This window comes from Hyperolius riggenbachi, chromosome 7 (genome assembly GCF_040937935.1).
Source record: "Hyperolius riggenbachi isolate aHypRig1 chromosome 7, aHypRig1.pri, whole genome shotgun sequence".
NCBI classification, from domain to species: domain Eukaryota; kingdom Metazoa; phylum Chordata; class Amphibia; order Anura; family Hyperoliidae; genus Hyperolius; species Hyperolius riggenbachi.
Window position 1 is genome coordinate 94,364,015 of NC_090652.1, and position 26,302 is coordinate 94,390,316.

At 41.7% G+C, this 26,302-nt stretch overlaps 1 protein-coding gene across 1 annotated transcript in view; it reads left to right on the forward strand.

Annotated features, from left to right (window-relative positions):
* The window catches only part of LOC137526083 (enolase-phosphatase E1-like), a 64,333-nt gene that overhangs the window by 20,853 nt on the left and 17,178 nt on the right, over positions 1–26,302 (forward strand). Inside the window, exons 15-35 of the mRNA XM_068247299.1 lie at positions 1,642–1,704; positions 4,144–4,207; positions 6,511–6,587; positions 9,677–9,736; positions 16,944–17,006; positions 18,036–18,080; positions 18,144–18,203; positions 19,225–19,288; positions 21,618–21,682; positions 22,926–22,988; positions 23,035–23,117; positions 23,357–23,420; positions 23,467–23,526; positions 23,571–23,634; positions 23,894–23,958; positions 25,202–25,264; positions 25,311–25,393; positions 25,633–25,696; positions 25,743–25,802; positions 25,847–25,910; positions 26,170–26,234. Of these exons, the coding sequence (XP_068103400.1) occupies positions 1,642–1,704; positions 4,144–4,207; positions 6,511–6,587; positions 9,677–9,736; positions 16,944–17,006; positions 18,036–18,080; positions 18,144–18,203; positions 19,225–19,288; positions 21,618–21,682; positions 22,926–22,988; positions 23,035–23,117; positions 23,357–23,420; positions 23,467–23,526; positions 23,571–23,634; positions 23,894–23,958; positions 25,202–25,264; positions 25,311–25,393; positions 25,633–25,696; positions 25,743–25,802; positions 25,847–25,910; positions 26,170–26,234 (1,359 nt within the window). The remainder of the gene's footprint in view (positions 1–1,641; positions 1,705–4,143; positions 4,208–6,510; positions 6,588–9,676; positions 9,737–16,943; positions 17,007–18,035; positions 18,081–18,143; positions 18,204–19,224; positions 19,289–21,617; positions 21,683–22,925; positions 22,989–23,034; positions 23,118–23,356; positions 23,421–23,466; positions 23,527–23,570; positions 23,635–23,893; positions 23,959–25,201; positions 25,265–25,310; positions 25,394–25,632; positions 25,697–25,742; positions 25,803–25,846; positions 25,911–26,169; positions 26,235–26,302) is intronic.

Sequence of the window (26,302 nt, forward strand, 5' to 3'; positions counted from 1 at the left end):
TTTCAGTGTTCCATGTCAGGAGAGGCAACAGAAGATGAGATGGAAGACTGGAAAAAAGATGGTGATAAAAGACAACACAGGTGAGTCCGAGATAAATAGTGTGCATTTTAGTTTTTTGTTTCAGGAAAGGCGACAGAAGATAAGGCGGAAGACTGGAAAAAAGAAGACAGTGATAGAAGACAGCACAGGTGAGTCCGAGATAAATAATGCGTGCATCTCAGTGTCTCATTTCAGGAAAGGTGACAGAAGATGAGGCGGAAAACTGGAAAAAAGAAGACTGTGATAGAAGACAGCACAGGTGAGTCTGAGATAAATAGTGTGCATTTCAGTGTTTCATTTCAGGAGAGGCAACAGAAGATGAGATGGAGGACTGGAAAAAAGATGGTGATACAAGACAGCACAGGTGAGTCCGAGATAAATAGTGTGCATTTCAGTGTTTCGTTTCAGGAAAGGCGACAGAAGATGAGGCAGAAGAATGGAAAAAAGAAGACGGTGATAGAAAACAGCACAGGTGAGTCCGAGATAGAAAAGGTGTGCATTTCAGTGTTACATTTTAGGAAAGGTGGCAGAAGATGAGGCGGAATACTGGTAATAAGAAGACGGTGATAGAAGACAGCACAGGTGAGTCCGAGATAAATAAAGTGTGCATTTCTGTGTTTCGTTTCACCAAAGGTGACAGAAGATGTGGCGGAAGACTGGAAAAAAGAAGACGGTGATAGAAGACAGCACAGGTGAGTCACAGATTAATAAAGTGTGCATTTCAGTGTTTCGTTTCAGGAAAGGTGACCAAAGATGAGGCGGAAGACTGGAAAAAAGAAAATGGTGATAGAAGACAGCACAGGTGAGTCTGAGATAAATAGTATGCATTTCAGTGTTTCGTTTCAGAAAGGGTGCCAGAAGATGAGGCGGAAGACTGGAAAAAAGAAGACAGTGAGAGAAGACAGCACAGGTGAGTCAGAGATAAACAAAGTATGCATTTCAGTGTTTCATTTCAGGAGAGGCAACAGAAGATGAGATGAAAGACTGGAAAAAAATGGTGATACAAGACAACACAGGTGAATCCGAGATAAATAGTGTGCATTTCAGTGTTTCGTTTCAGGAAAGGTGACAGAAGATGAGGCGGAAGACTGGAAAAAAGAAGACGGTGATAGAAGACAGCACAGGTGAGTCAGAGATTAATAAAGTGTGCATTTCAGTGTTTCATTTCAGGAAAGGAGACAGAAGATGAGGCGGAAAACTGAAAAAAGAAGACGGTGATAGAAGACAGCACAGGTGAGTCTGAGATAAATAGTGTGCATTGCAGTGTTTCATTTCAGGAGAGGCAACAGAAGATGAGATGGAAGACTGGAAAAAAGATGGTGATACAAGACAACACAGGTGAGTCCGAGATAAATAGTGTCCATTTCAGTGTTTCGTTTCAGGAAAGGCGACAGAAGATGAGGCGGAAGACTGGAAAGAAGAAGACTGTGATAGAAGACAGCACAAGTGAGTCCTAGATAAATAAAGTGTGCATTTCAGTGTTTCGTTTCAGCAAAGGTGACAGAAGATTAGGCGGAATACTGGAAAAAAGAAGACGGTGATAGAAGTCAGCGCAGGTGAGTCCGAGATAAACAAAGTGTGCATTTCAGTATTTCGTTTCAGCAAAAGTGACAGAAGAAGAGGCAGAAGAGTGGAAAAAAGAAGACGTGATAGAAAACAGCACGGGTGAGTCTGAGATAAATAAGGTGTGCATTTCAGTGTTTCGTTTCAGGAAAGGTGACCAAAGATGAGGCGGAAGACTGGAAAAAAGAAAATGGTGATAGAAAACAGCACAGGTGAGTCTGAGATAAATAGTGTGCATTTCAGTGATTCATTTCAGGAGAGGCAACAGAAGATGAGGCGGAAGACTGGAAAAAAGAGAATGGTGATAGAAGACAGCACAGGTGAGTCTGAGATAAATAGTGTGCATTTCAGTGTTTCATTTCAGGAGAGGCAACAGAATTTGATATGGAAGACTGGAAAAAAGATGGTGATACAAGACAACACAGGTGAGTCCGAGATAAATAGTGTGCATTTCAGTGTTTCATTTCAGGAAAGGCGACAGAAGATGAGGCGGAAGACTGGAAAAAAGAAGACGGTGATGGAAGACAGCACAGGTGAGTCCGAGATAAATAAAGTGTGCATTTCAGTGTTTCGTTTCAGGAAAGGTGACAGAAGATGAGGCAGAAAACTAGAAAAAAGAAGACGGTGATAGAAGACAGAACAGGTGAGTCCGAGATAAAAAAAAGTGTGCATTTCAGTGTATTGTTTCAGGAAAGGTGACAGAAGATGAGGCGGAAGACTGGAAAAAAGAAGACAGTGATGGAAGACAGCACAGGTGAGTCCGAGATAAATAAAGTGTGCATTTAAATGTTTCGTTTCAGGAAAGGTGACAGAAGATGAGGTGGAAGACTTGAAAAAAAAAAGATGGTGATAGAAGACAGCACAGGTAAGTCCTAGATAAATAAAGTGTGCATTTCAGTGTTTCGTTTCAGGAAAGGTGACAGAAGATGAGGCGGAAGACTGGAAAAAAGAAGACGGTGATAGAAGACAGCACAGGTGAGTCAGAGATAAATAAAGTGTGCATTTCAGTGTTTCGTTTCAGCAAAGGTGACAGAAGATGAGGCGGAAGACTGGAAAAAAGAAGACAGTGATAGAAGACAGCATAGGTAAATTCCGAGATAAACAAAGTGTGCATTTCAGTGTTTCGTTTCAGCAAAGGTGACAGAAGATGAGGCGGAAGACTGGAAAAAAGAAGTCAGTGATAGAAAACAGCACAGGTGAGTTCGAGATAAACAAAGTGTGCATTTCAGTGTATCGTTTCAGCAAAATTGACAGTAGAAGAGGCAGAAGACTGGAAAAAAGAAGACGTGATAGAAAACAGCACGGGTGAGTCCGAGATAAATAAGGTGTGCATTTCAGTGTTTCATTTCAGGAGAGGCAACAGAAGATGAGGCGGAAGACTGGAAAAAAGAAAATGGTGATAGAAGACAGCACAGGTGAGTCTGAGATAAATAGTGTGCATTTCAGTGTTTCATTTCAGGAGAGGCAACAGAAGATGATATGGAAGACTGGAAAAAAAGATAGTGATACAAGACAACATAGGTGAGTCCGAGATAAATAGTGTGCATTTCAGTGTTTCATTTCAGGAAAGGTGACAGAAGATGAGGAAGAAAACTAGAAAAAAGAAGACGGTGATAGAAGACAGCACAGGTGAGTCCGAGATAAATAAAGTGTGCATTTCAGTTTTTTGTTTCAGGAAAGGTGACAGAAGATGAGGCGGAAGACTGGAAAAAAAAAGACGGTGATAGAAGACAGCACAGGTGAGTCTGAGATAAATAAAGTGTGCATTTCAGTGTTTCGTTTCAGGAAGGGTGCCAGAAGATGAGGCGGAAGAGTGGAAAAAAGAAGACAGTGAGATTAGACAGCACAGGTGAGTCTGAGATAAATAAAGTGTGCATTTCAGTGTTTCGTTTCAGGAAAGGCGACAGAAGATGAGGCGGAAGACTGGAAAAAAGAAGGCTGTGATAGAAGACAGCACAAGTGAGTCCTAGATAAATAAGGTGTGCATTTCAGTGTTTCGTTTCAGGAAAGGTGACCAAAGATGAGGCGGAAGACTGGAAAAAAGAAAATGGTGATAGAAGACAGCACAGGTGAGTCTGAGATAAATAGTGTGCATTTCAGTGTTTCATTTCAGGAGAGGCAACAGAAGATGAGATGGAAGACTGGAAAAAAAATGGTGATACAAGACAATACAGGTGAGTCCGAGATAAATAGTGCGCATTTCAGTGTTTCGTTTCAGAAAAGGCGACAAAAGATGAGGCAGAAAACTGGAAAAAAGAAGACGGTGATAGAAAACAGCACAGGTGAGTCCGAAATAGATAAGGTGTGCATTTCAGTGTTTCGTTTCAGGAAAGGAGACCGAAGATGAGGCGGAAGACTGTAAAAAAGAAAATGGTGAGAGAAGACAGCACAGGTGAGTCTGAGATAAATAGTATGCATTTCAGTGTTTCATTTCAGGAGAGGCAACAGAAGATGAGATGGAAGACTGGAAAAAAGATGGTGGTACAAGACAACACAGGTGAGTCCGAGACAAATAGTGTGCATTTCAGTGTTTCGTTTCAGGAAAGGCGACAGAAGATGAGGTGGAAGACTGGAAAAAAGGAGACTGTGATGGAAGACAGCACAGGTGAGTCCGAGATAAATAAAGTGTGCATTTCAGTGTTTCGTTTCAGGAAAGGTGAAAGAAGATGAGGCGGAAAACTGGAAAAAAGAAGACTGTGATAGAAGACAGCACAAGTGAGTCCGAGATAAATAAAGTGTGCATTTCAGTGTTTCGTTTCAGGAAAGGTGACAGAAGATGAGGCGGAAGACTGGAAAAAAGAAGACGGTGATAGAAGACAGCACAGGTGAGTCAGAGATAAATAAAGTGTGCATTTCAGTGTTTCGTTTCAGGAAAGGTGCCAGAAGATGAGGCGGAAGACTGGAAAAAAGAAGACGGTGATAAAAAACAGCACAGGTGAGTCCGAGATAAATAAGGTGTGCATTTCACTGTTTCGTTTCAGGAAAGGTGACCGAAGATGAGGCGGAAGACTGGAAAAAAGAAAATGGTGAGAGAAGACAGCACAGGTGAGTCTGAGATAAATAGTATGCATTTCAGTTTTTCATTTTAGGAGAGGCAACAGAAGATGAGATGGAAGACTGGAATAAAGATGGTGATACAAGACAACACAGGTGAGTCCGAGATAAATAGTGTGCATTTCAGTGTTTCGTTTCAGGAAAGGCGACAGAAGATGAGGCGGAAGACTGGAAAAAAGGAGACTGTGATGGAAGACAGCACAGGTGAGTCCGAGATAAATAAAGTGTGCATTTCAGTGTTCCATTTCAGGAGAGGCAACAGAAGATGAGATGGAAGACTGGAAAAAAGATGGTGATAAAAGACAACACAGGTGAGTCCGAGATAAATAGTGTGCATTTTAGTTTTTTGTTTCAGGAAAGGCGACAGAAGATAAGGCGGAAGACTGGAAAAAAGAAGACAGTGATAGAAGACAGCACAGGTGAGTCCGAGATAAATAAAGCGTGCATTTCAGTGTCTCATTTCAGGAAAGGTGACAGAAGATGAGGCGGAAAACTGGAAAAAAGAAGACTGTGATAGAAGACAGCACAGGTGAGTCTGAGATAAATAGTGTGCTTTTCAGTGTTTCATTTCAGGAGAGGCAACAGAAGATGAGATGGAGGACTGGAAAAAAGATGGTGATACAAGACAGCACAGGTGAGTCCGAGATAAATAGTGTGCATTTCAGTGTTTCGTTTCAGGAAAGGCGACAGAAGATGAGGCAGAAGAATGGAAAAAAGAAGACGGTGATAGAAGACAGCACAGGTGAGTCTGAGATAAATAGTGTGCATTTCAGTGTTTCATTTCAGGAGAGGCAACAGAAGATGAGATGGAAGACTGGAAAAAAAATGGTGATACAAGACAACACAGGTGAGTCCGAGATAAATAGTGCGCATTTCAGTGTTTCGTTTCAGAAAAGGCGACAAAAGATGAGGCAGAAAACTGGAAAAAAGAAGACGGTGATAGAAAACAGCACAGGTGAGTCCGAAATAGATAAGGTGTGCATTTCAGTGTTTCGTTTCAGGAAAGGAGACCGAAGATGAGGCGGAAGACTGTAAAAAAGAAAATGGTGAGAGAAGACAGCACAGGTGAGTCTGAGATAAATAGTATGCATTTCAGTGTTTCATTTCAGGAGAGGCAACAGAAGATGAGATGGAAGACTGGAAAAAAGATGGTGGTACAAGACAACACAGGTGAGTCCGAGACAAATAGTGTGCATTTCAGTGTTTCGTTTCAGGAAAGGCGACAGAAGATGAGGTGGAAGACTGGAAAAAAGGAGACTGTGATGGAAGACAGCACAGGTGAGTCCGAGATAAATAAAGTGTGCATTTCAGTGTTTCGTTTCAGGAAAGGTGAAAGAAGATGAGGCGGAAAACTGGAAAAAAGAAGACTGTGATAGAAGACAGCACAAGTGAGTCCGAGATAAATAAAGTGTGCATTTCAGTGTTTCGTTTCAGGAAAGGTGACAGAAGATGAGGCGGAAGACTGGAAAAAAGAAGACGGTGATAGAAGACAGCACAGGTGAGTCAGAGATAAATAAAGTGTGCATTTCAGTGTTTCGTTTCAGGAAAGGTGCCAGAAGATGAGGCGGAAGACTGGAAAAAAGAAGACGGTGATAAAAAACAGCACAGGTAAGTCCGAGATAAATAAGGTGTGCATTTCACTGTTTCGTTTCAGGAAAGGTGACCGAAGATGAGGCGGAAGACTGGAAAAAAGAAAATGGTGAGAGAAGACAGCACAGGTGAGTCTGAGATAAATAGTATGCATTTCAGTTTTTCATTTTAGGAGAGGCAACAGAAGATGAGATGGAAGACTGGAATAAAGATGGTGATACAAGACAACACAGGTGAGTCCGAGATAAATAGTGTGCATTTCAGTGTTTCGTTTCAGGAAAGGCGACAGAAGATGAGGCGGAAGACTGGAAAAAAGGAGACTGTGATGGAAGACAGCACAGGTGAGTCCGAGATAAATAAAGTGTGCATTTCAGTGTTCCATTTCAGGAGAGGCAACAGAAGATGAGATGGAAGACTGGAAAAAAGATGGTGATAAAAGACATTACAGGTGAGTCCGAGATAAATAGTGTGCATTTTAGTTTTTTGTTTCAGGAAAGGCGACAGAAGATAAGGCGGAAGACTGGAAAAAAGAAGACAGTGATAGAAGACAGCACAGGTGAGTCCGAGATAAATAAAGCGTTCATTTCAGTGTCTCATTTCAGCAAAGGTGACAGAAGATGAGGCGGAAAACTGGAAAAAAGAAGACTGTGATAGAAGACAGCACAGGTGAGTCTGAGATAAATAGTGTGCATTTCAGTGTTTCATTTCAGGAGAGGCAACAGAAGATGAGATGGAGGACTGGAAAAAAGATGGTGATACAAGACAGCACAGGTGAGTCCGAGATAAATAGTGTGCATTTCAGTGTTTCGTTTCAGGAAAGGCGACAGAAGATGAGGCAGAAGAATGGAAAAAAGAAGACGGTGATAGAAAACAGCACAGGTGAGTCCGAGATAGAAAAGGTGTGCATTTCAGTGTTACATTTTAGGAAAGGTGGCAGAAGATGAGGCGGAATACTGGTAATAAGAAGACGGTGATAGAAGACAGCACAGGTGAGTCCGAGATAAATAAAGTGTGCATTTCTGTGTTTCGTCTCACCAAAGGTGACAGAAGATGTGGCGGAAGACTGGAAAAAAGAAGACGGTGATAGAAGACAGCACAGGTGAGTCACAGATTAATAAAGTGTGCATTTCAGTGTTTCGTTTCAGGAAAGGTGACCAAAGATGAGGCGGAAGACTGGAAAAAAGAAAATGGTGATAGAAGACAGCACAGGTGAGTCTGAGATAAATAGTATGCATTTCAGTGTTTCGTTTCAGAAAGGGTGCCAGAAGATGAGGCGGAAGACTGGAAAAAAGAAGACAGTGAGAGAAGACAGCACAGGTGAGTCAGAGATAAACAAAGTATGCATTTCAGTGTTTCATTTCAGGAGAGGCAACAGAAGATGAGATGAAAGACTGGAAAAAAGATGGTGATACAAGACAACACAGGTGAATCCGAGATAAATAGTGTGCATTTCAGTGTTTCGTTTCAGGAAAGGTGACAGAAGATGAGGCGGAAGACTGGAAAAAAGAAGACGGTGATAGAAGACAGCACAGGTGAGTCAGAGATTAATAAAGTGTGCATTTCAGTGTTTCATTTCAGGAAAGGAGACAGAAGATGAGGCGGAAAACTGAAAAAAGAAGACGGTGATAGAAGACAGCACAGGTGAGTCTGAGATAAATAGTGTGCATTGCAGTGTTTCATTTCAGGAGAGGCAACAGAAGATGAGATGGAAGACTGGAAAAAAGATGGTGATACAAGACAACACAGGTGAGTCCGAGATAAATAGTGTCCATTTCAGTGTTTCGTTTCAGGAAAGGCGACAGAAGATGAGGCGGAAGACTGGAAAAAAGAAGACTGTGATAGAAGACAGCACAAGTGAGTCCTAGATAAATAAAGTGTGCATTTCAGTGTTTCGTTTCAGCAAAGGTGACAGAAGATTAGGCGGAATACTGGAAAAAAGAAGACGGTGATAGAAGTCAGCGCAGGTGAGTCCGAGATAAACAAAGTGTGCATTTCAGTTTTTCGTTTCAGCAAAAGTGACAGAAGAAGAGGCAGAAGAGTGGAAAAAAGAAGACGTGATAGAAAACAGCACGGGTGAGTCTGAGATAAATAAGGTGTGCATTTCAGTGTTTCGTTTCAGGAAAGGTGACCAAAGATGAGGCGGAAGACTGGAAAAAAGAAAATGGTGATAGAAAACAGCACAGGTGAGTCTGAGATAAATAGTGTGCATTTCAGTGATTCATTTCAGGAGAGGCAACAGAAGATGAGGCGGAAGACTGGAAAAAAGAGAATGGTGATAGAAGACAGCACAGGTGAGTCTGAGATAAAAAGTGTGCATTTCAGTGTTTCATTTCAGGAGAGGCAACAGAATTTGATATGGAAGACTGGAAAAAAGATGGTGATACAAGACAACACAGGTGAGTCCGAGATAAATAGTGTGCATTTCAGTGTTTCATTTCACGAAAGGCGACAGAAGATGAGGCGGAAGACTGGAAAAAAGAAGACGTGATGGAAGACAGCACAGGTGAGTCCGAGATAAATAAAGTGTGCATTTCAGTGTTTCGTTTCAGGAAAGGTGACAGAAGATGAGGCAGAAAACTAGAAAAAAGAAGACGGTGATAGAAGACAGAACACGTGAGTCCGAGATAAAAAAAAGTGTGCATTTCAGTGTATTGTTTCAGGAAAGGTGACAGAAGATGAGGCGGAAGACTGGAAAAAAGAAGACAGTGATGGAAGACAGCACAGGTGAGTCCGAGATAAATAAAGTGTGCATTTAAATGTTTCGTTTCAGGAAAGGTGACAGAAGATGAGGTGGAAGACTTGAAAAAAAAAAGATGGTGATAGAAGACAGCACAGGTAAGTCCTAGATAAATAAAGTGTGCATTTCAGTGTTTCGTTTCAGGAAAGGTGACAGAAGATGAGGCGGAAGACTGGAAAAAAGAAGACGGTGATAGAAGACAGCACAGGTGAGTCAGAGATAAATAAAGTGTGCATTTCAGTGTTTCGTTTCAGCAAAGGTGACAGAAGATGAGGCGGAAGACTGGAAAAAAGAAGACAGTGATAGAAGACAGCATAGGTAAATTCCGAGATAAACAAAGTGTGCATTTCAGTGTTTCGTTTCAGCAAAGGTGACAGAAGATGAGGCGGAAGACTGGAAAAAAGAAGACAGTGATAGAAAACAGCACAGGTGAGACTGAGATAAATAAGGTGTGCATTTTAGTGTTTCGTTTCAGGAAAGGTGACCGAAGATGAGGCGGAAGACTGGAAAAAAGAAGACAGTGATAGAAAACAGCACAGGTGAGACTGAGATAAATAAGGTGTGCATTTCAGTGTTTCGTTTCAGGAAAGGTGACCGAAGATGAGGCGGAAGACTGTAAAAAAGAAAATGGTGAGAGAAGATAGCACAGGTGAGTCTGAGATAAATAGTATGCATTTCAGTGTTTCATTTCAGGAGATGCAACAGAAGATGAGATGGAAGACTGGAAAAAGATGGTGATACAAGACAACACGGGTGAATCTGAGATAAATAGTGTGCATTTCAGTTTTTTGTTTCAGGAAAGGCGACAGAAGATGAGGCAGAAGACTGGAAAAAAGAATACGGTGATAGAAGACAGCACAGGTGAGTCCGAGATAAATAAAGTGTGCATTTCAGTGTCTCATTTCAGGAAAGGTGACAGAAGATGAGGCGGAAGACTGGAAAAAAGAAGACGGTGATAGAAGACAGCACAGGTGAGTCAGAGATAAATAAAGTGTGCATTTCAGTGTTTCGTTTGAGGAAGGGTGCCAGAAGATGAGGCGGAAGACTGGAAAAAGGAACACAGTGAGAGAAGACAGCACAGGTGAGTCCGAGATAAACAAAGTGTGCATTTCAGTGTTTCATTTCAAGAGAGGCAACAGAATATGAGATGGAAGACTGTAAAAAAGATGGTGATACAAGACAACACAGGTGAATCCGAGATAAATAGTGTGCAATTCAGTGTTTCGTTTCAGGAAAGGTGACAGAATATGAGGCGGAAGACTGGAAAAAAGAAGACGGTGATAGAAGACAGCACAGGTGAGTCAGAGATTAATAAAGTGTGCATTTCAGTGTTTTGTTTCAGGAAAGGTGACAGAAGATGAGGCGGAAGACTGGAAAAAAGAAGACGGTGATGGAAGACAGCACAAGTGAGTCCGAGATAAATAAAGTGTGCATTTCAGTGTTTCATTTCAGGAAAGGAGACAGAAGATGAGGCGGAAAACTGAAAAAAGAAGACGGTGATAGAAGACAGCACAGGGGAGTCCGAGATAAATAAAGTGTGCATTTCAGTGTTTAGTTTCAGGAAAGGTGACAGAAGATGAGGCGGAAGAGTGGAAAAAAGAAAATGGTGATAGAAGACAGCACAGGTGAGTCTGAGATAAATAGTGTGCATTGCAGTGTTTCATTTCAGGAGAGGCAACAGAAGATGAGATGGAAGACTGGAAAAAAGATGGTGATACAAGACAACACAGGTGAGTCCGAGATAAATAGTGTACATTTCAGTGTTTCGTTTCAGGAAAGGCGACAGAAGATGAGGCGGAAGACTGTAAAAAAGAAGACTGTGATGGAAGAACGCACAAGTGAGTCCTAGATAAATAAAGTGTGCATTTCAGTGTTTCGTTTCAGAAAAGGTGACAGAAGATGAGGCGGAAGACTGGAACACAGAAGACGGTGATAGAAGACGGCACAGGTGAGTCCGCGATAAACAAAGTGTGCATTTCAGTGTTTCGTTTCAGCAAAGGTGACAGAAGATGAGTCGGAAGACTGGAAAAAAGAAGACGGTGATAGAAGACAGCACAGGTGAGTCCGAGATAAACAAAGTGTGCATTTCAGTGTATCGTTTCAGCAAAATTGACAGAAGAAGAGGCAGAAGACTGGAAAAAAGAAGACGTGATATAAAACAGCACGGGTGAGTCCGAGATAAATAAGGTGTGCATTTCAGTGTTTCATTTCAGGAGAGGCAACAGAAGATGAGGCGGAAGACTGGAAAAAAGAAAATAGTGATAGAAGACAGCACAGGTGAGTCTGAGATAAATAGTGTGCATTTCAGTGTTTCATTTCAGGAGAGGCAACAGAAGATGATACGGAAGACTGGAAAAAAAGATGGTGATACAAGACAACATAGGTGAGTCCGAGATAAATAGTGTGCATTTCAGTGTTTCATTTCAGGAAAGGCAACAGAAGATGAGGCGCAAGAGTAGGGGGAAAAAAGATGGTGATAGAAGACAGCACAGGTGAGTCCGAGATAAATAAAGTGTGCATTTCAGTGTTTCATTTCAGGAAAGGTGACAGAAGATGAGGTGGAAAACTAGAAAAAAGAAGACGGTGATAGAAGACAGCACAGGTGAGTCCGAGATAAATAAAGTGTGCATTTCAGTGTTTCGTTTCAGGAAGGGTGCCAGAAGATGAGGCGGAAGAGTGGAAAAAAGAAGACAGTGAGAATAGACAGCACAGGTGAGTCCGAGATAAATAAAGTGTGCATTTCAGTGTTTCGTTTCAGGAAAGGCGACAGAAGATGAGGCGGAAGACTAAAAAAAAGAAGACTGTGATAGAAGACAGCACAAGTGAGTCCTCGATAAATAAGGTGTGCATTTCAGTGTTTTGTTTCAGGAAACGTGATCAAAGATGAGGCGGAAGACTGGAAAAAAAGTAAATGGTGATAGAAGACAGCACAGGTGAGTCTGAGATAAATAGTGTGCATTTCAGTGTTTCATTTCAGGAGAGGCAACAGAAGATGAGATGGAAGACTGGAAAAAAAATGGTGATACAAGGCAACATAGGTGAGTCCGAGATAAATAGTGTGCATTTCAGTGTTTCGTTTCAGGAAAGGTGACAGAAGATGAGACGGAAGACTGGAAAAAAGAAGACGGTGATAGAAGACAGCACAGGTGAGTCCGAGATAAATAGTATGCATTTCAGTTTTCATTTCAGGAGAGGCAACAGAAGATGAGATGGAAGACTGGAAAAAAGATGGTGATACAAGACAACACAGGTGAGTCCGAGATAAATAGTGTGCATTTCAGATTTTTGTTTCAGGAAAGGCGACAGAAGATGAGGCGGAACACTGGAAAAAAGAAGACGGTGATAGAAGACAGCACAGGTGAGTCCGAGATAAATAAAGTGTGCATTTCAGTGTCTCATTTCATGAAAGGTGACAGAAGATGAGGTGGAAAACTGGAAAAAAGAAGACTGTGATAGAAGACAGCACAAGTGAGTGCGAGATAAATAAAGTGTGCCTTTCAGTGTTTCGTTTCAGGAAAGGTGCCAGAAGATGTGGCAGAAGACTGGAAAAAAACGACGATGATAGAAAACAGCACAGGTGAGTCAGAGATAAATAAAGTGTGCATTTCAGTGTTTCGTTTCAGGAAAGGTGACAGAAGATGAGGCGGATGACTGGAAAAAAGAAGATGGTGATGGAAGACAGCACAGGTGAGTGCGAGATAAATAAAGTGTGCATTTCAGTGTTTCGTTTCAGGAAAGGTGACAGAAGATGAGGCGGAAAACTTGAAAAAAGAAGACGGTGATAGAAGACAGCACAGGTGAGTCCGAGATAAATAAAGTGTTCATTTCAGTGTTTCGTTTCAGGAAAGGTGACAGAAGATGATGCGGAAAACTGGAAAAAAGAAGACTGTGATAGAACACAGCACTGGTGAGTCTGAGATAAATAGTGTGCATTTCAGTGTTTCATTTCAGGAGAGGCAACAGAAGATGAGATGGAGGACTGGAAAAAAGATGGTGATACAAGACAGCACAGGTGAGTCCGAGATAAATAGTGTGCATTTCAGTGTTTCGTTTCAGGAAAGGCGACAGAAGATGAGGCAGAAGAATGGAAAAAAGAAGACGGTGATAGAAAACAGCACAGGTGAGTCCGAGATAGAAAAGGTGTGCATTTCAGTGTTACATTTTAGGAAAGGTGGCAGAAGATGAGGCGGAATACTGGTAATAAGAAGACGGTGATAGAAGACAGCACAGGTGAGTCCGAGATAAATAAAGTGTGCATTTCTGTGTTTCGTCTCACCAAAGGTGACAGAAGATGTGGCGGAAGACTGGAAAAAAGAAGACGGTGATAGAAGACAGCACAGGTGAGTCACAGATTAATAAAGTGTGAATTTCAGTGTTTCGTTTCAGGAAAGGTGACCAAAGATGAGGCGGAAGACTGGAAAAAAGAAAATGGTGATAGAAGACAGCACAGGTGAGTCTGAGATAAATAGTATGCATTTCAGTGTTTCGTTTCAGAAAGGGTGCCAGAAGATGAGGCGGAAGACTGGAAAAAAGAAGACAGTGAGAGAAGACAGCACAGGTGAGTCAGAGATAAACAAAGTATGCATTTCAGTGTTTCATTTCAGGAGAGGCAACAAAAGATTAGATGAAAGACTGGAAAAAAGATGGTGATACAAGACAACACAGGTGAATCCGAGATAAATAGTGTGCATTTCAGTGTTTCGTTTCAGGAAAGGTGACAGAAGATGAGGCGGAAGACTGGAAAAAAGAAGACGGTGATAGAAGACAGCACAGGTGAGTCAGAGATTAATAAAGTGTGCATTTCAGTGTTTCATTTCAGGAAAGGAGACAGAAGATGAGGCGGAAAACTGAAAAAAGAAGACGGTGATAGAAGACAGCACAGGTGAGTCTGAGATAAATAGTGTGCATTGCAGTGTTTCATTTCAGGAGAGGCAACAGAAGATGAGATGGAAGACTGGAAAAAAGATGGTGATACAAGACAACACAGGTGAGTCCGAGATAAATAGTGTCCATTTCAGTGTTTCGTTTCAGGAAAGGCGACAGAAGATGAGGCGGAAGACTGGAAAAAAGAAGACTGTGATAGAAGACAGCACAAGTGAGTCCTAGATAAATAAAGTGTGCATTTCAGTGTTTCGTTTCAGCAAAGGTGACAGAAGATTAGGCGGAATACTGGAAAAAAGAAGACGGTGATAGAAGTCAGCGCAGGTGAGTCCGAGATAAACAAAGTGTGCATTTCAGTATTTCGTTTCAGCAAAAGTGACAGAAGAAGAGGCAGAAGAGTGGAAAAAAGAAGACGTGATAGAAAACAGTATGGGTGAGTCTGAGATAAATAAGGTGTGCATTTCAGTGTTTCGTTTCAGGAAAGGTGACCAAAGATGAGGCGGAAGACTGGAAAAAGAAAATGGTGATAGAAAACAGCACAGGTGAGTCTGAGATAAATAGTGTGCATTTCAGTGATTCATTTCAGGAGAGGCAACAGAAGATGAGGCGGAAGACTGGAAAAAAGAGAATGGTGATAGAAGACAGCACAGGTGAGTCTGAGATAAATAGTGTGCATTTCAGTGTTTCATTTCAGGAGAGGCAACAGAATTTGATATGGAAGACTGGAAAAAAGATGGTGATACAAGACAACACAGGTGAGTCCGAGATAAATAGTGTGCATTTCAGTGTTTCATTTCAGGAAAGGCGACAGAAGATGAGGCGGAAGACTGGAAAAAAGAAGACTGTGATAGAAGTCAGCACAGGTGAGTCCGAGATAAATAAAGTGTGCATTTCAGTGTTTCGTTTCAGGAAGGGTGCCAGAAGATGAGGCGGAAGAGTGGAAAAAAGAAGACAGTGAGAATAGACAGCACAGGTGAGTCTGAGATAAATAGTGTGCATTTCAGTGTTTCATTTCAGGAGAGGCAACAGAAGATGAGATGGAAGACTGGAAAAAAAATGGTGATACAAGGCAACATAGCTGAGTCCGAGATAAATAGTGTGCATTTCAGTGTTTCGTTTCAGGAAAGGTGACAGAAGATGAGACGGAAGACTGGAAAAAAGAAGACGGTGATAGAAGACAGCACAGGTGAGTCCGAGATAAATAAAGTGTGCATTTCAGTGTCTCATTTCATGAAAGGTGACAGAAGATGAGGTGGAAAACTGGAAAAAAGAAGACTGTGATAGAAGACAGCACAAGTGAGTGCGAGATAAATAAAGTGTGCCTTTCAGTGTTTCGTTTCAGGAAAGGTGCCAGAAGATGTGGCAGAAGACTGGAAAAAAAAGACGGTGATAGAAAACAGCACAGGTGAGTCAGAGATAAATAAAGTGTGCATTTCAGTGTTTCGTTCCAGGAAAGGTGACAGAAGATGAGGCGGATGACTGGAAAAAAGAAGATGGTGATGGAAGACAGCACAGGTGAGTGCGAGATAAATAAAGTGTGCATTTCAGTGTTTCGTTTCAGGAAAGGTGACAGAAGATGAGGCGGAAAACTTGAAAAAAGAAGACGGTGATAGAAGACAGCACAGGTGAGTCCGAGATAAATAAAGTGTTCATTTCAGTGTTTCGTTTCAGGAAAGGTGAAAGAAGATGATGCGGAAAACTGGAAAAAAGAAGACTGTGATAGAAGACAGCACAGGTGAGTCTGAGATAAATAGTGTGCATTTCAGTGTTTCATTTCAGGAGAGGCAACAGAAGATGAGATGGAGGACTGGAAAAAAGATGGTGATACAAGACAGCACAGGTGAGTCCGAGATAAATAGTGTGCATTTCAGTGTTTCGTTTCAGGAAAGGCGACAGAAGATGAGGCAGAAGAATGGAAAAAAGAAGACGGTGATAGAAAACAGCACAGGTGAGTCCGAGATAGAAAAGGTGTGCATTTCAGTGTTACATTTTAGGAAAGGTGGCAGAAGATGAGGCGGAATACTGGTAATAAGAAGACGGTGATAGAAGACAGCACAGGTGAGTCCGAGATAAATAAAGTGTGCATTTCTGTGTTTCGTCTCACCAAAGGTGACAGAAGATGTGGCGGAAGACTGGAAAAAAGAAGACGGTGATAGAAGACAGCACAGGTGAGTCACAGATTAATAAAGTGTGCATTTCAGTGTTTCGTTTCAGGAAAGGTGACCAAAGATGAGGCGGAAGACTGGAAAAAAGAAAATGGTGATAGAAGACAGCACAGGTGAGTCTGAGATAAATAGTATGCATTTCAGTGTTTCGTTTCAGAAAGGGTGCCAGAAGATGAGGCGGAAGACTGGAAAAAAGAAGACAGTGAGAGAAGACAGCACAGGTTAGTCAGAGATAAACAAAGTATGCATTTCAGTGTTTCATTTCAGGAGAGGCAACAGAAGATGAGATGAAAGACTGGAAAAAAGATGGTGATACAAGACAACACAGGTGAATCCGAGATAAATAGTGTGCATTTCAGTGTTTCGTTTCAGGAAAGGTGACAGAAGATGAGGCGGAAGACTGGAAAAAAGAAGACGGTGATAGAAGACAGCACAGGTGAGTCAGAGATTAATAAAGTGTGCATTTCAGTGTTTCATTTCAGGAAAGGAGACAGAAGATGAGGCTGAAAAGTGAAAAAAGAAGACGGTGATAGAAGACAGCACAGGTGAGTCTGAGATAAATAGTGTGCATTGCAGTGTTTCATTTCAGGAGAGGCAACAGAAGATGAGATGGAAGACTGGAAAAAAGATGGTGATACAAGACAACACAGGCGAGTCCGAGATAAATAGTGTCCATTTCAGTGTTTCGTTTCAGGAAAGGCGACAGAAGATGAGGCGGAAGACTGGAAAGAAGAAGACTGTGATAGAAGACAGCACAAGTGAGTCCTAGATAAATAAAGTGTGCATTTCAGTGTTTCGTTTCAGCAAAGGTGACAGAAGATTAGGCGGAATACTGGAAAAAAGAAGACGGTGATAGAAGTCAGCGCTGGTGAGTCCGAGATAAACAAAGTGTGCATTTCAGTATTTCGTTTCAGCAAAAGTGACAGAAGAAGAGGCAGAAGAGTGGAAAAAAGAAGACGTGATAGAAAACAGCACGGGTGAGTCTGAGATAAATAAGGTGTGCATTTCAGTGTTTCGTTTCAGGAAAGGTGACCAAAGATGAGGCGGAAGACTGGAAAAAAGAAAATGGTGATAGAAAACAGCACAGGTGAGTCTGAGATAAATAGTGTGCATTTCAGTGATTCATTTCAGGAGAGGCAACAGAAGATGAGGCGGAAGACTGGAAAAAAGAGAATGGTGATAGAAGACAGCACAGGTGAGTCTGAGATAAATAGTGTGCATTTCAGTGTTTCATTTCAGGAGAGGCAACAGAATTTGATATGGAAGACTGGAAAAAAGATGGTGATACAAGACAACACAGGTGAGTCCGAGATAAATAGTGTGCATTTCAGTGTATTGTTTCAGGAAAGGCGACAGAAGATGAGGCGGAAGACTGGAAAAAAGAAGACAGTGATGGAAGACAGCACAGGTGAGTCCGAGATAAATAAAGTGTGCATTTAAATGTTTCGTTTCAGGAAAGGTGACAGAAGATGAGGTGGAAGACTTGAAAAAAAAAAGATGGTGATAGAAGACAGCACAGGTAAGTCCTAGATAAATAAAGTGTGCATTTCAGTGTTTCGTTTCAGGAAAGGTGACAGAAGATGAGGCGGAAGACTGGAAAAAAGAAGACGGTGATAGAAGACAGCACAGGTGAGTCAGAGATAAATAAAGTGTGCATTTCAGTGTTTCGTTTCAGCAAAGGTGACAGAAGATGAGGCGGAAGACTGGAAAAAAGAAGACAGTGATAGAAGACAGCATAGGTAAATTCCGAGATAAACAAAGTGTGCATTTCATTGTTTCGTTTCAGCAAAGGTGACAGAAGATGAGGCGGAAGACTGGAAAAAAGAAGACAGTGATAGAAAACAGCACAGGTGAGACTGAGATAAATAAGGTGTGCATTTTAGTGTTTCGTTTCAGGAAAAGTGACCGAAGATGAGGCGGAAGACTGGAAATAAGAAGACAGTGATAGAAAACAGCACAGGTGAGACTGAGATAAATAAGGTGTGCATTTCAGTGTTTCGTTTCAGGAAAGGTGACCGAAGATGAGGCGGAAGACTGTAAAATAGAAAATGGTGAGAGAAGATAGCACAGGTGAGTCTGAGATAAATAGTATGCATTTCAGTGTTTCATTTCAGGAGATGCAACAGAAGATGAGATGGAAGACTGGAAAAAGATGGTGATACAAGACAACACGGGTGAATCTGAGATAAATAGTGTGCATTTCAGTTTTTTGTTTCAGGAAAGGCGACAGAAGATGAGGCAGAAGACTGGAAAAAAGAATACGGTAATAGAAGACAGCACAGGTGAGTCCGAGATAAATAAAGTGTGCATTTCAGTGTCTCATTTCAGGAAAGGTGACAGAAGATGAGGCGGAAGACTGGAAAAAAGAAGACGGTGATAGAAGACAGCACAGGTGAGTCAGAGATAAATAAAGTGTGCATTTCAGTGTTTCGTTTGAGGAAGGGTGCCAGAAGATGAGGCGGAAGACTGGAAAAAAGAACACAGTGAGAGAAGACAGCACAGGTGAGTCCGAGATAAACAAAGTGTGCATTTCAGTGTTTCATTTCAGGAGAGGCAACAGAATATGAGATGGAAGACTGTAAAAAAGATGGTGATACAAGACAACACAGGTGAATCCGAGATAAATAGTGTGCATTTCAGTGTTTCGTTTCAGGAAAGGTGACAGAATATGAGGCGGAAGACTGGAAAAAAGAAGACGGTGATAGAAGACAGCACAGGTGAGTCAGAGATTAATAAAGTGTGCATTTCAGTGTTTTGTTTCAGGAAAGGTGACAGAAGATGAGGCAGAAGACTGGAAAAAAGAAGACGGTGATGGAAGACAGCACAAGTAAGTCCGAGATAAATAAAGTGTGCATTTCAGTGTTTTATTTCAGGAAAGGAGACAGAAGATGAGGCGGAAAACTGAAAAAAGAAGACGGTGATAGAAGACAGCACAGGGGAGTCCGAGATAAATAAAGTGTGCATTTCAGTGTTTAGTTTCAGGAAAGGTGACAGAAGATGAGGAGGAAGAGTGGAAAAAAGAAAATGGTGATAGAAGACAGCACAGGTGAGTCTGAGATAAATAGTGTGCATTGCAGTGTTTCATTTCAGGAGAGGCAACAGAAGATGAGATGGAAGACTGGAAAAAAGATGGTGATACAAGACAACACAGGTGAGTCCGAGATAAATAGTGTCCATTTCAGTGTTTCGTTTCAGGAAAGGCGACAGAAGATGAGGCGGAAGACTGTAAAAAAGAAGACTGTGATGGAAGACAGCACAAGTGAGTCCTAGATAAATAAAGTGTGCATTTCAGTGCTTCGTTTCAGAAAAGGTGACAGAAGATGAGGCGGAAGACTGGAACAAAGAAGACGGTGATAGAAGACGGCACAGGTGAGTCCGCGATAAACAAAGTGTGCATTTCAGTGTTTCGTTTCAGCAAAGGTGACAGAAGATGAGTTGGAAGACTGGAAAAAAGAAGACGGTGATAGAAGACAGCACAGGTGAGTCCGAGATAAACAAAGTGTGCATTTCAGTGTATCGTTTCAGCAAAATTGACAGAAGAAGAGGCAGAAGACTGGAAAAAAGAAGACGTGATATAAAACAGCACGGGTGAGTCCGAGATAAATAAGGTGTGCATTTCAGTGTTTCATTTCAGGAGAGGCAACAGAAGATGAGGCGGAAGACTGGAAAAAAGAAAATAGTGATAGAAGACAGCACAGGTGAGTCTGAGATAAATAGTGTGCATTTCAGTGTTTCATTTCAGGAGAGGCAACAGAAGAGGATACGGAAGACTGGAAAAAAAGATGGTGATACAAGACAACATAGGTGAGTCCGAGATAAATAGTGTGCATTTCAGTGTTTCATTTCAGGAAAGGCAACAGAAGATGAGGCGCAAGAGTAGGGGGAAAAAAAGACGGTGATAGAAGACAGCACAGGTGAGTCCGAGATAAATAAAGTGTGCATTTCAGTGTTTCATTTCAGGAAAGGTGACAGAAGATGAGGTGGAAAACTAGAAAAAAGAAGACGGTGATAGAAGACAGCACAGGTGAGTCCGAGATAAATAAAGTGTGCATTTCAGTGTTTCGTTTCAGGAAGGGTGCCAGAAGATGAGGCGGAAGAGTGGAAAAAAGAAGACAGTGAGAATAGACAGCACAGGTGAGTCCGAGATAAATAAAGTGTGCATTTCAGTGTTTCGTTTCAGGAAAGGCGACAGAAGATGAGGCGGAAGACTAAAAAAAAGAAGACTGTGATAGAAGACAGCACAAGTGAGTCCTAGATAAATAAGGTGTGCATTTCAGTGTTTTGTTTCAGGAAACGTGATCAAAGATGAGGCGGAAGACTGGAAAAAAAGTAAATGGTGATAGAAGACAGCACAGGTGAGTCTGAGATAAATAGTGTGCATTTCAGTGTTTAATTTCAGGAGAGGCAACAGAAGATGAGATGGAAGACTGGAAAAAAAATGGTGATACAAGGCAACATAGGTGAGTCCGAGATAAATAGTGTGCATTTCAGTGTTTCGTTTCAGGAAAGGTGACAGAAGATGAGGCGGAAGACTGGAAAAAAGAAGACGGTGATAGAAGACAGCACAGGTGAGTCCGAGATAAATAGTATGCATTTCAGTTTTCATTTCAGGAGAGGCAACAGAAGATGAGATGGAAGACTGGAAAAAAGATGGTGATACAAGACAACACAGGTGAGTCCGAGATAAATAGTGTGCATTTCAGATTTTTGTTTCAGGAAAGGCGACAGAAGATGAGGCGGAAGACTGGAAAAAAGAAGACGGTGATAGAAGACAGCACAGGTGAGTCCGAGATAAATAAAGTGTGCATTTCAGTGTCTCATTTCATGAAAGGTGACAGAAGATGAGGTGGAAAACTGGAAAAAAGAAGACTGTGATAGAAGACAGCACAAGTGAGTCCGAGATAAATAAAGTGTGCCTTTCAGTGTTTCGTTTCAGGAAAGGTGCCAGAAGATGTGGCAGAAGACTGGAAAAAAAAGACGGTGATAGAAAACAGCACAGGTGAGTCAGAGATAAATAAAGTGTGCATTTCAGTGTTTCGTTTCAGGAAAGGTGACAGAAGATGAGGCGGATGACTGGAAAAAAGAAGATGGTGATGTAAGACAGCACAGGTGAGTGCGAGATAAATAAAGTGTGCATTTCAGTGTTTCGTTTCAGGAAAGGTGACAGAAGATGAGGCGGAAAACTTAAAAAAAGAAGACGGTGATAGAAGACAGCACAGGTGAGTCCGAGATAAATAAAGTGTTCATTTCAGTGTTTCGTTTCAGGAAAGGTGACAGAAGATGATGCGGAAGACTGGAAAAAAGAAGACGGTGATGGAAGACAGCACAGGTGAGTCCGAGATAAATAAAGTGTGCATTTCAGTGTTTCGTTTCAGGAAAGGTGACAGAAGATGAGGCGGAAAACTTGAAAAAAGAAGACGGTGATAGAAGACAGCACAGGTGAGTCTGAGATAAATAGTATGCATTTCAGTGTTTCATTTCAGGAGAGGCAACAGAAGATGAGATGGAGGACTGGAAAAAAGATGGTGATACAAGACAGCACAGGTGAGTCCGAGATAAATAGTGTGCATTTCAGTGTTTCGTTTCAGGACAGGCGACAGAAGATTAAGGCAGAAGAATGGAAAAAAAAAGACGGTGATAGAAAACAGCACAGGTGAGTCAGAGATAAATAAAGTGTGCATTTCAGTGTTTCGTTTCAGGAAAGGTGACAGAAGATGAGGCGGATGACTGGAAAAAAGAAGACGGTGATGGAAGACAGCACAGGTGAGTGCGAGATAAATAAAGTGTGCATTTCAGTGTTTCGTTTCAGGAAAGGTGACAGAAGATGAGGCGGAAAACTTGAAAAAAGAAGACGGTGATAGAAGACAGCACAGGTGAGTCCGAGATAAATAAAGTGTTCATTTCAGTGTTTCGTTTCAGGAAAGGTGACAGAAGATGATGCGGAAGACTGGAAAAAAGAAGACGGTGATGGAAGACAGCACAGGTGAGTCCGAGATAAATAAAGTGTGCATTTCAGTGTTTCGTTTCAGGAAAGGTGACAGAAGATGAGGCGGAAAACTTGAAAAAAGAAGACGGTGATAGAAGACAGCACAGGTGAGTCCGTGATAAATAAAGTGTTCATTTCAGTGTTTCGTTTCAGGAAAGGTGACAGAAGATGAGGCGGAAGACTGGAAAAAAGAAGACGGTGATGGAAGACAGCACAGGTGAGTCCGAGATAAATAAAGTGTGCATTTCAGTGTTTCGTTTCAGGAAAGGTGACCAAAGATGAGGCGGAAGACTGGAAAAAAAGGAAATGGTGATAGAAGACAGCACAGGTGAGTCTGAGATAAATAGTGTGCATTTCAGTGTTTCATTTCAGGAGAGGCAACAGAAGATGAGATGGAGGACTGGAAACAAGATGGTTATACAAGACAACAGAGGTGAGTCCGAGATAAATAGTGTGCATTTCAGTGTTTCGTTTCAGGAAAGGCGACAGAAGATGAGGCAAAAGACTGGAAAAAAGAAGACGGTGATAGAAAACAGCACAGGTGAGTCCGAAATAGATAAGGTGTGCATTTCAGTGTTACGTTTCAGGAAAGGTGACAGAAGATGAGGCGGAAGACTGGAAAAAAGAAGACGGTGATAGAAAACAGCACAGGTGAGTCCGAGATAAATAAGGTGTGCATTTCAGTGTTTCGTTTCAGGAAAGGAGACCAAAGATGAGGCAGAAGACTGTAAAAAAGAAAATGGTGAGAGAAGACAGCACAGGTGAGTCTGAGATAAATAGTATGCATTTCAGTGTTTCATTTCAGGAGAGGCAACAGAAGATGAGGCGGAAGACTGGAAAAAAGATGGTGATACAAGACAACACAGGTGAGTCCGAGATAAATAGTGTGCATTTCAGTGTTTTGTTTCAGGAAAGGCGACAGAAGATGAGGCGGAAGACTGGAAAAAGGAGACTGTGATGGAAGACAGCACAGGTGATTCCGAGATTAATAAATTGTGCATTTCAGTGTTTCGTTTCAGGAAAGGTGCCACAAGATGAAGCGGAAGACTGGAAAAAGAAGACGGTGATAGAAAACAGCACAAGTGAGTCCGAGATAAATAAGGTGTGCATTTCACTGTTTCGTTTCAGGAAAGGTGACTGAAGATGAGGCGGAAGACTGGAAAAAAGAAAATGGTGAGAGAAGACAGCACAGGTGAGTCTGAGATAAATAGTATGCATTTCAGTGTTTCATTTCAGGAGAGGCAACAGAAGATGAGGCGGAAGACTGGAAAAAAGATGGTGATACAAGACAACACAGGTGAGTCCGAGATAAATAGTGTGCATTTCAGTGTTTCGTTTCAGGAAAGGCGACAGAAGATGAGGCGGAAGACTGGAAAAAAGGAGACTGTGATGGAAGACAGCACAGGTGAGTCCGAGATAAATAAAGTGTGCATTTCAGTGTTTCATTTCAGGAGAGGCAACAGAAGATGAGATGGAAGACTGGAAAAATATGGTGATAAAAGACAACACAGGTGAGTCCGAGATAAATAGTGTGCATTTCAGTTTTTTGTTTCAGGAAAGGCGACAGAAGATAAGGCGGAAGACTGGAAAACAGAAGACGGTGATAAAAGACAGCACAGGTGAGTCAGAGATAAATAAAGTGTGCGTTTCAGTGTCTCATTTCAGGAAAGGTGACAGAAGATGAGGCGGAAAACTGGAAAAAAGAAGACTGTGAAAGAAGACAGCACAGGTGAGTCTGACATAAATAGTGTGCATTTCAGTGTTTCATTTCAGGAGAGGCAACAGAAGATGAGATGGAGGACTGGAAAAAAGATGGTGATACAAGACAGCACAGGTGAGTCCGAGATAAATAGTGTGCATTTCAGTGTTTCGTTTCAGGACAGGCGACAGAAGATTAAGGCAGAAGAATGGAAAAAAAAAGACGGTGATAGAAAACAGCACAGGTGAGTCAGAGATAAATAAAGTGTGCATTTCAGTGTTTCGTTTCAGGAAAGGTGACAGAAGATGAGGCGGATGACTGGAAAAAAGAAGACGGTGATGGAAGACAGCACAGGTGAGTGCGAGATAAATAAAGTGTGCATTTCAGTGTTTCGTTTCAGGAAAGGTGACAGAAGATGAGGCGGAAAACTTGAAAAAAGAAGACGGTGATAGAAGACAGCACAGGTGAGTCCGAGATAAATAAAGTGTTCATTTCAGTGTTTCGTTTCAGGAAAGGTGACATAAGATGATGCGGAAGACTGGAAAAAAGAAGACGGTGATGGAAGACAGCACAGGTGAGTCCAAGATAAATAAAGTGTGCATTTCAGTGTTTCGTTTCAGGAAAGGTGACAGAAGATGAGGCGGAAAACTTGAAAAAAGAAGACGGTGATAGAAGACAGCACAGGTGAGTCCGTGATAAATAAAGTGTTCATTTCAGTGTTTCGTTACAGGAAAGGTGACAGAAGATGAGGCGGAAGACTGGAAAAAAGAAGACGGTGATGGAAGACAGCACAGGTGAGTCCGAGATAAATAAAGTGTGCATTTCAGTGTTTCGTTTCAGGAAAGGTGACCAAAGATGAGGCGGAAGACTGGAAAAAAAGGAAATGGTGATAGAAGACAGCACAGGTGAGTCTGAGATAAATAGTGTGCATTTCAGTGTTTCATTTCAGGAGAGGCAACAGAAGATGAGATGGAGGACTGGAAACAAGATGGTGATACAAGACAACACAGGTGAGTCCGAGATAAATAGTGTGCATTTCAGTGTTTCGTTTCAGGAAAGGCGACAGAAGATGAGGCAAAAGACTGGAAAAAAGAAGACGGTGATAGAAAACAGCACAGGTGAGTCCGAAATAGATAAGGTGTGCATTTCAGTGTTACGTTTCAGGAAAGGTGACAGAAGATGAGGCGGAAGACTGGAAAAAAGAAGACGGTGATAGAAAACAGCACAGGTGAGTCCGAGATAAATAAGGTGTGCATTTCAGTGTTTCGTTTCAGGAAAGGAGACCAAAGATGAGGCAGAAGACTGTAAAAAAGAAAATGGTGAGAGAAGACAGCACAGGTGAGTCTGAGATAAATAGTATGCATTTCAGTGTTTCATTTCAGGAGAGGCAACAGAAGATGAGGCGGAAGACTGGAAAAAAGATGGTGATACAAGACAACACAGGTGAGTCCGAGATAAATAGTGTGCATTTCAGTGTTTTGTTTCAGGAAAGGCGACAGAAGATGAGGCGGAAGACTGGAAAAAGGAGAATGTGATGGAAGACAGCACAGGTGATTCCGAGATTAATAAATTGTGCATTTCAGTGTTTCGTTTCAGGAAAGGTGCCACAAGATGAAGCGGAAGACTGGAAAAAGAAGACGGTGATAGAAAACAGCACAAGTGAGTCCGAGATAAATAAGGTGTGCATTTCACTGTTTCGTTTCAGGAAAGGTGACTGAAGATGAGGCGGAAGACTGGAAAAAAGAAAATGGTGAGAGAAGACAGCACAGGTGAGTCTGAGATAAATAGTATGCATTTCAGTGTTTCATTTCAGGAGAGGCAACAGAAGATGAGATGGAAGACTGGAAAAAAGATGGTGATACAAGACAACACAGGTGAGTCCGAGATAAATAGTGTGCATTTCAGTGTTTCGTTTCAGGAAAGGCGACAGAAGATGAGGCGGAAGACTGGAAAAAAGGAGACTGTGATGGAAGTCTGCACAGGTGAGTCCGAAATAAATAAAGTGTGCATTTCAGTGTTTCATTTCAGGAGAGGCAACAGAAGATGAGATGGAAGACTGGAAAAATATGGTGATAAAAGACAACACAGGTGAGTCCGAGATAAATAGTGTGCATTTCAGTTTTTTGTTTCAGGAAAGGCGACAGAAGATAAGGCGGAAGACTGGAAAACAGAAGACGGTGATAAAAGACAGCACAGGTGAGTCAGAGATAAATAAAGTGTGCATTTCAGTGTCTCATTTCAGGAAATGTGACAGAAGATGAGGCGGAAAACTGGAAAAAAGAAGACTGTGATAGAAGACAGCACAGGTGAGTCTGACATAAATAGTGTGCATTTCAGTGTTTCATTTCAGGAGAGGCAACAGAAGATGAGATGGAGGACTGGAAAAAAGATGGTGATACAAGACAGCACAGGTGAGTCCGAGATAAATAGTGTGCATTTCAGTGTTTCGTTTCAGGACAGGCGACAGAAGATTAAGGCAGAAGAATGGGAAAAAAAAGACGGTGATAGAAAACAGCACAGGTGAGTCAGAGATAAATAAAGTGTGCATTTCAGTGTTTCGTTTCAGGAAAGGTGACAGAAGATGAGGC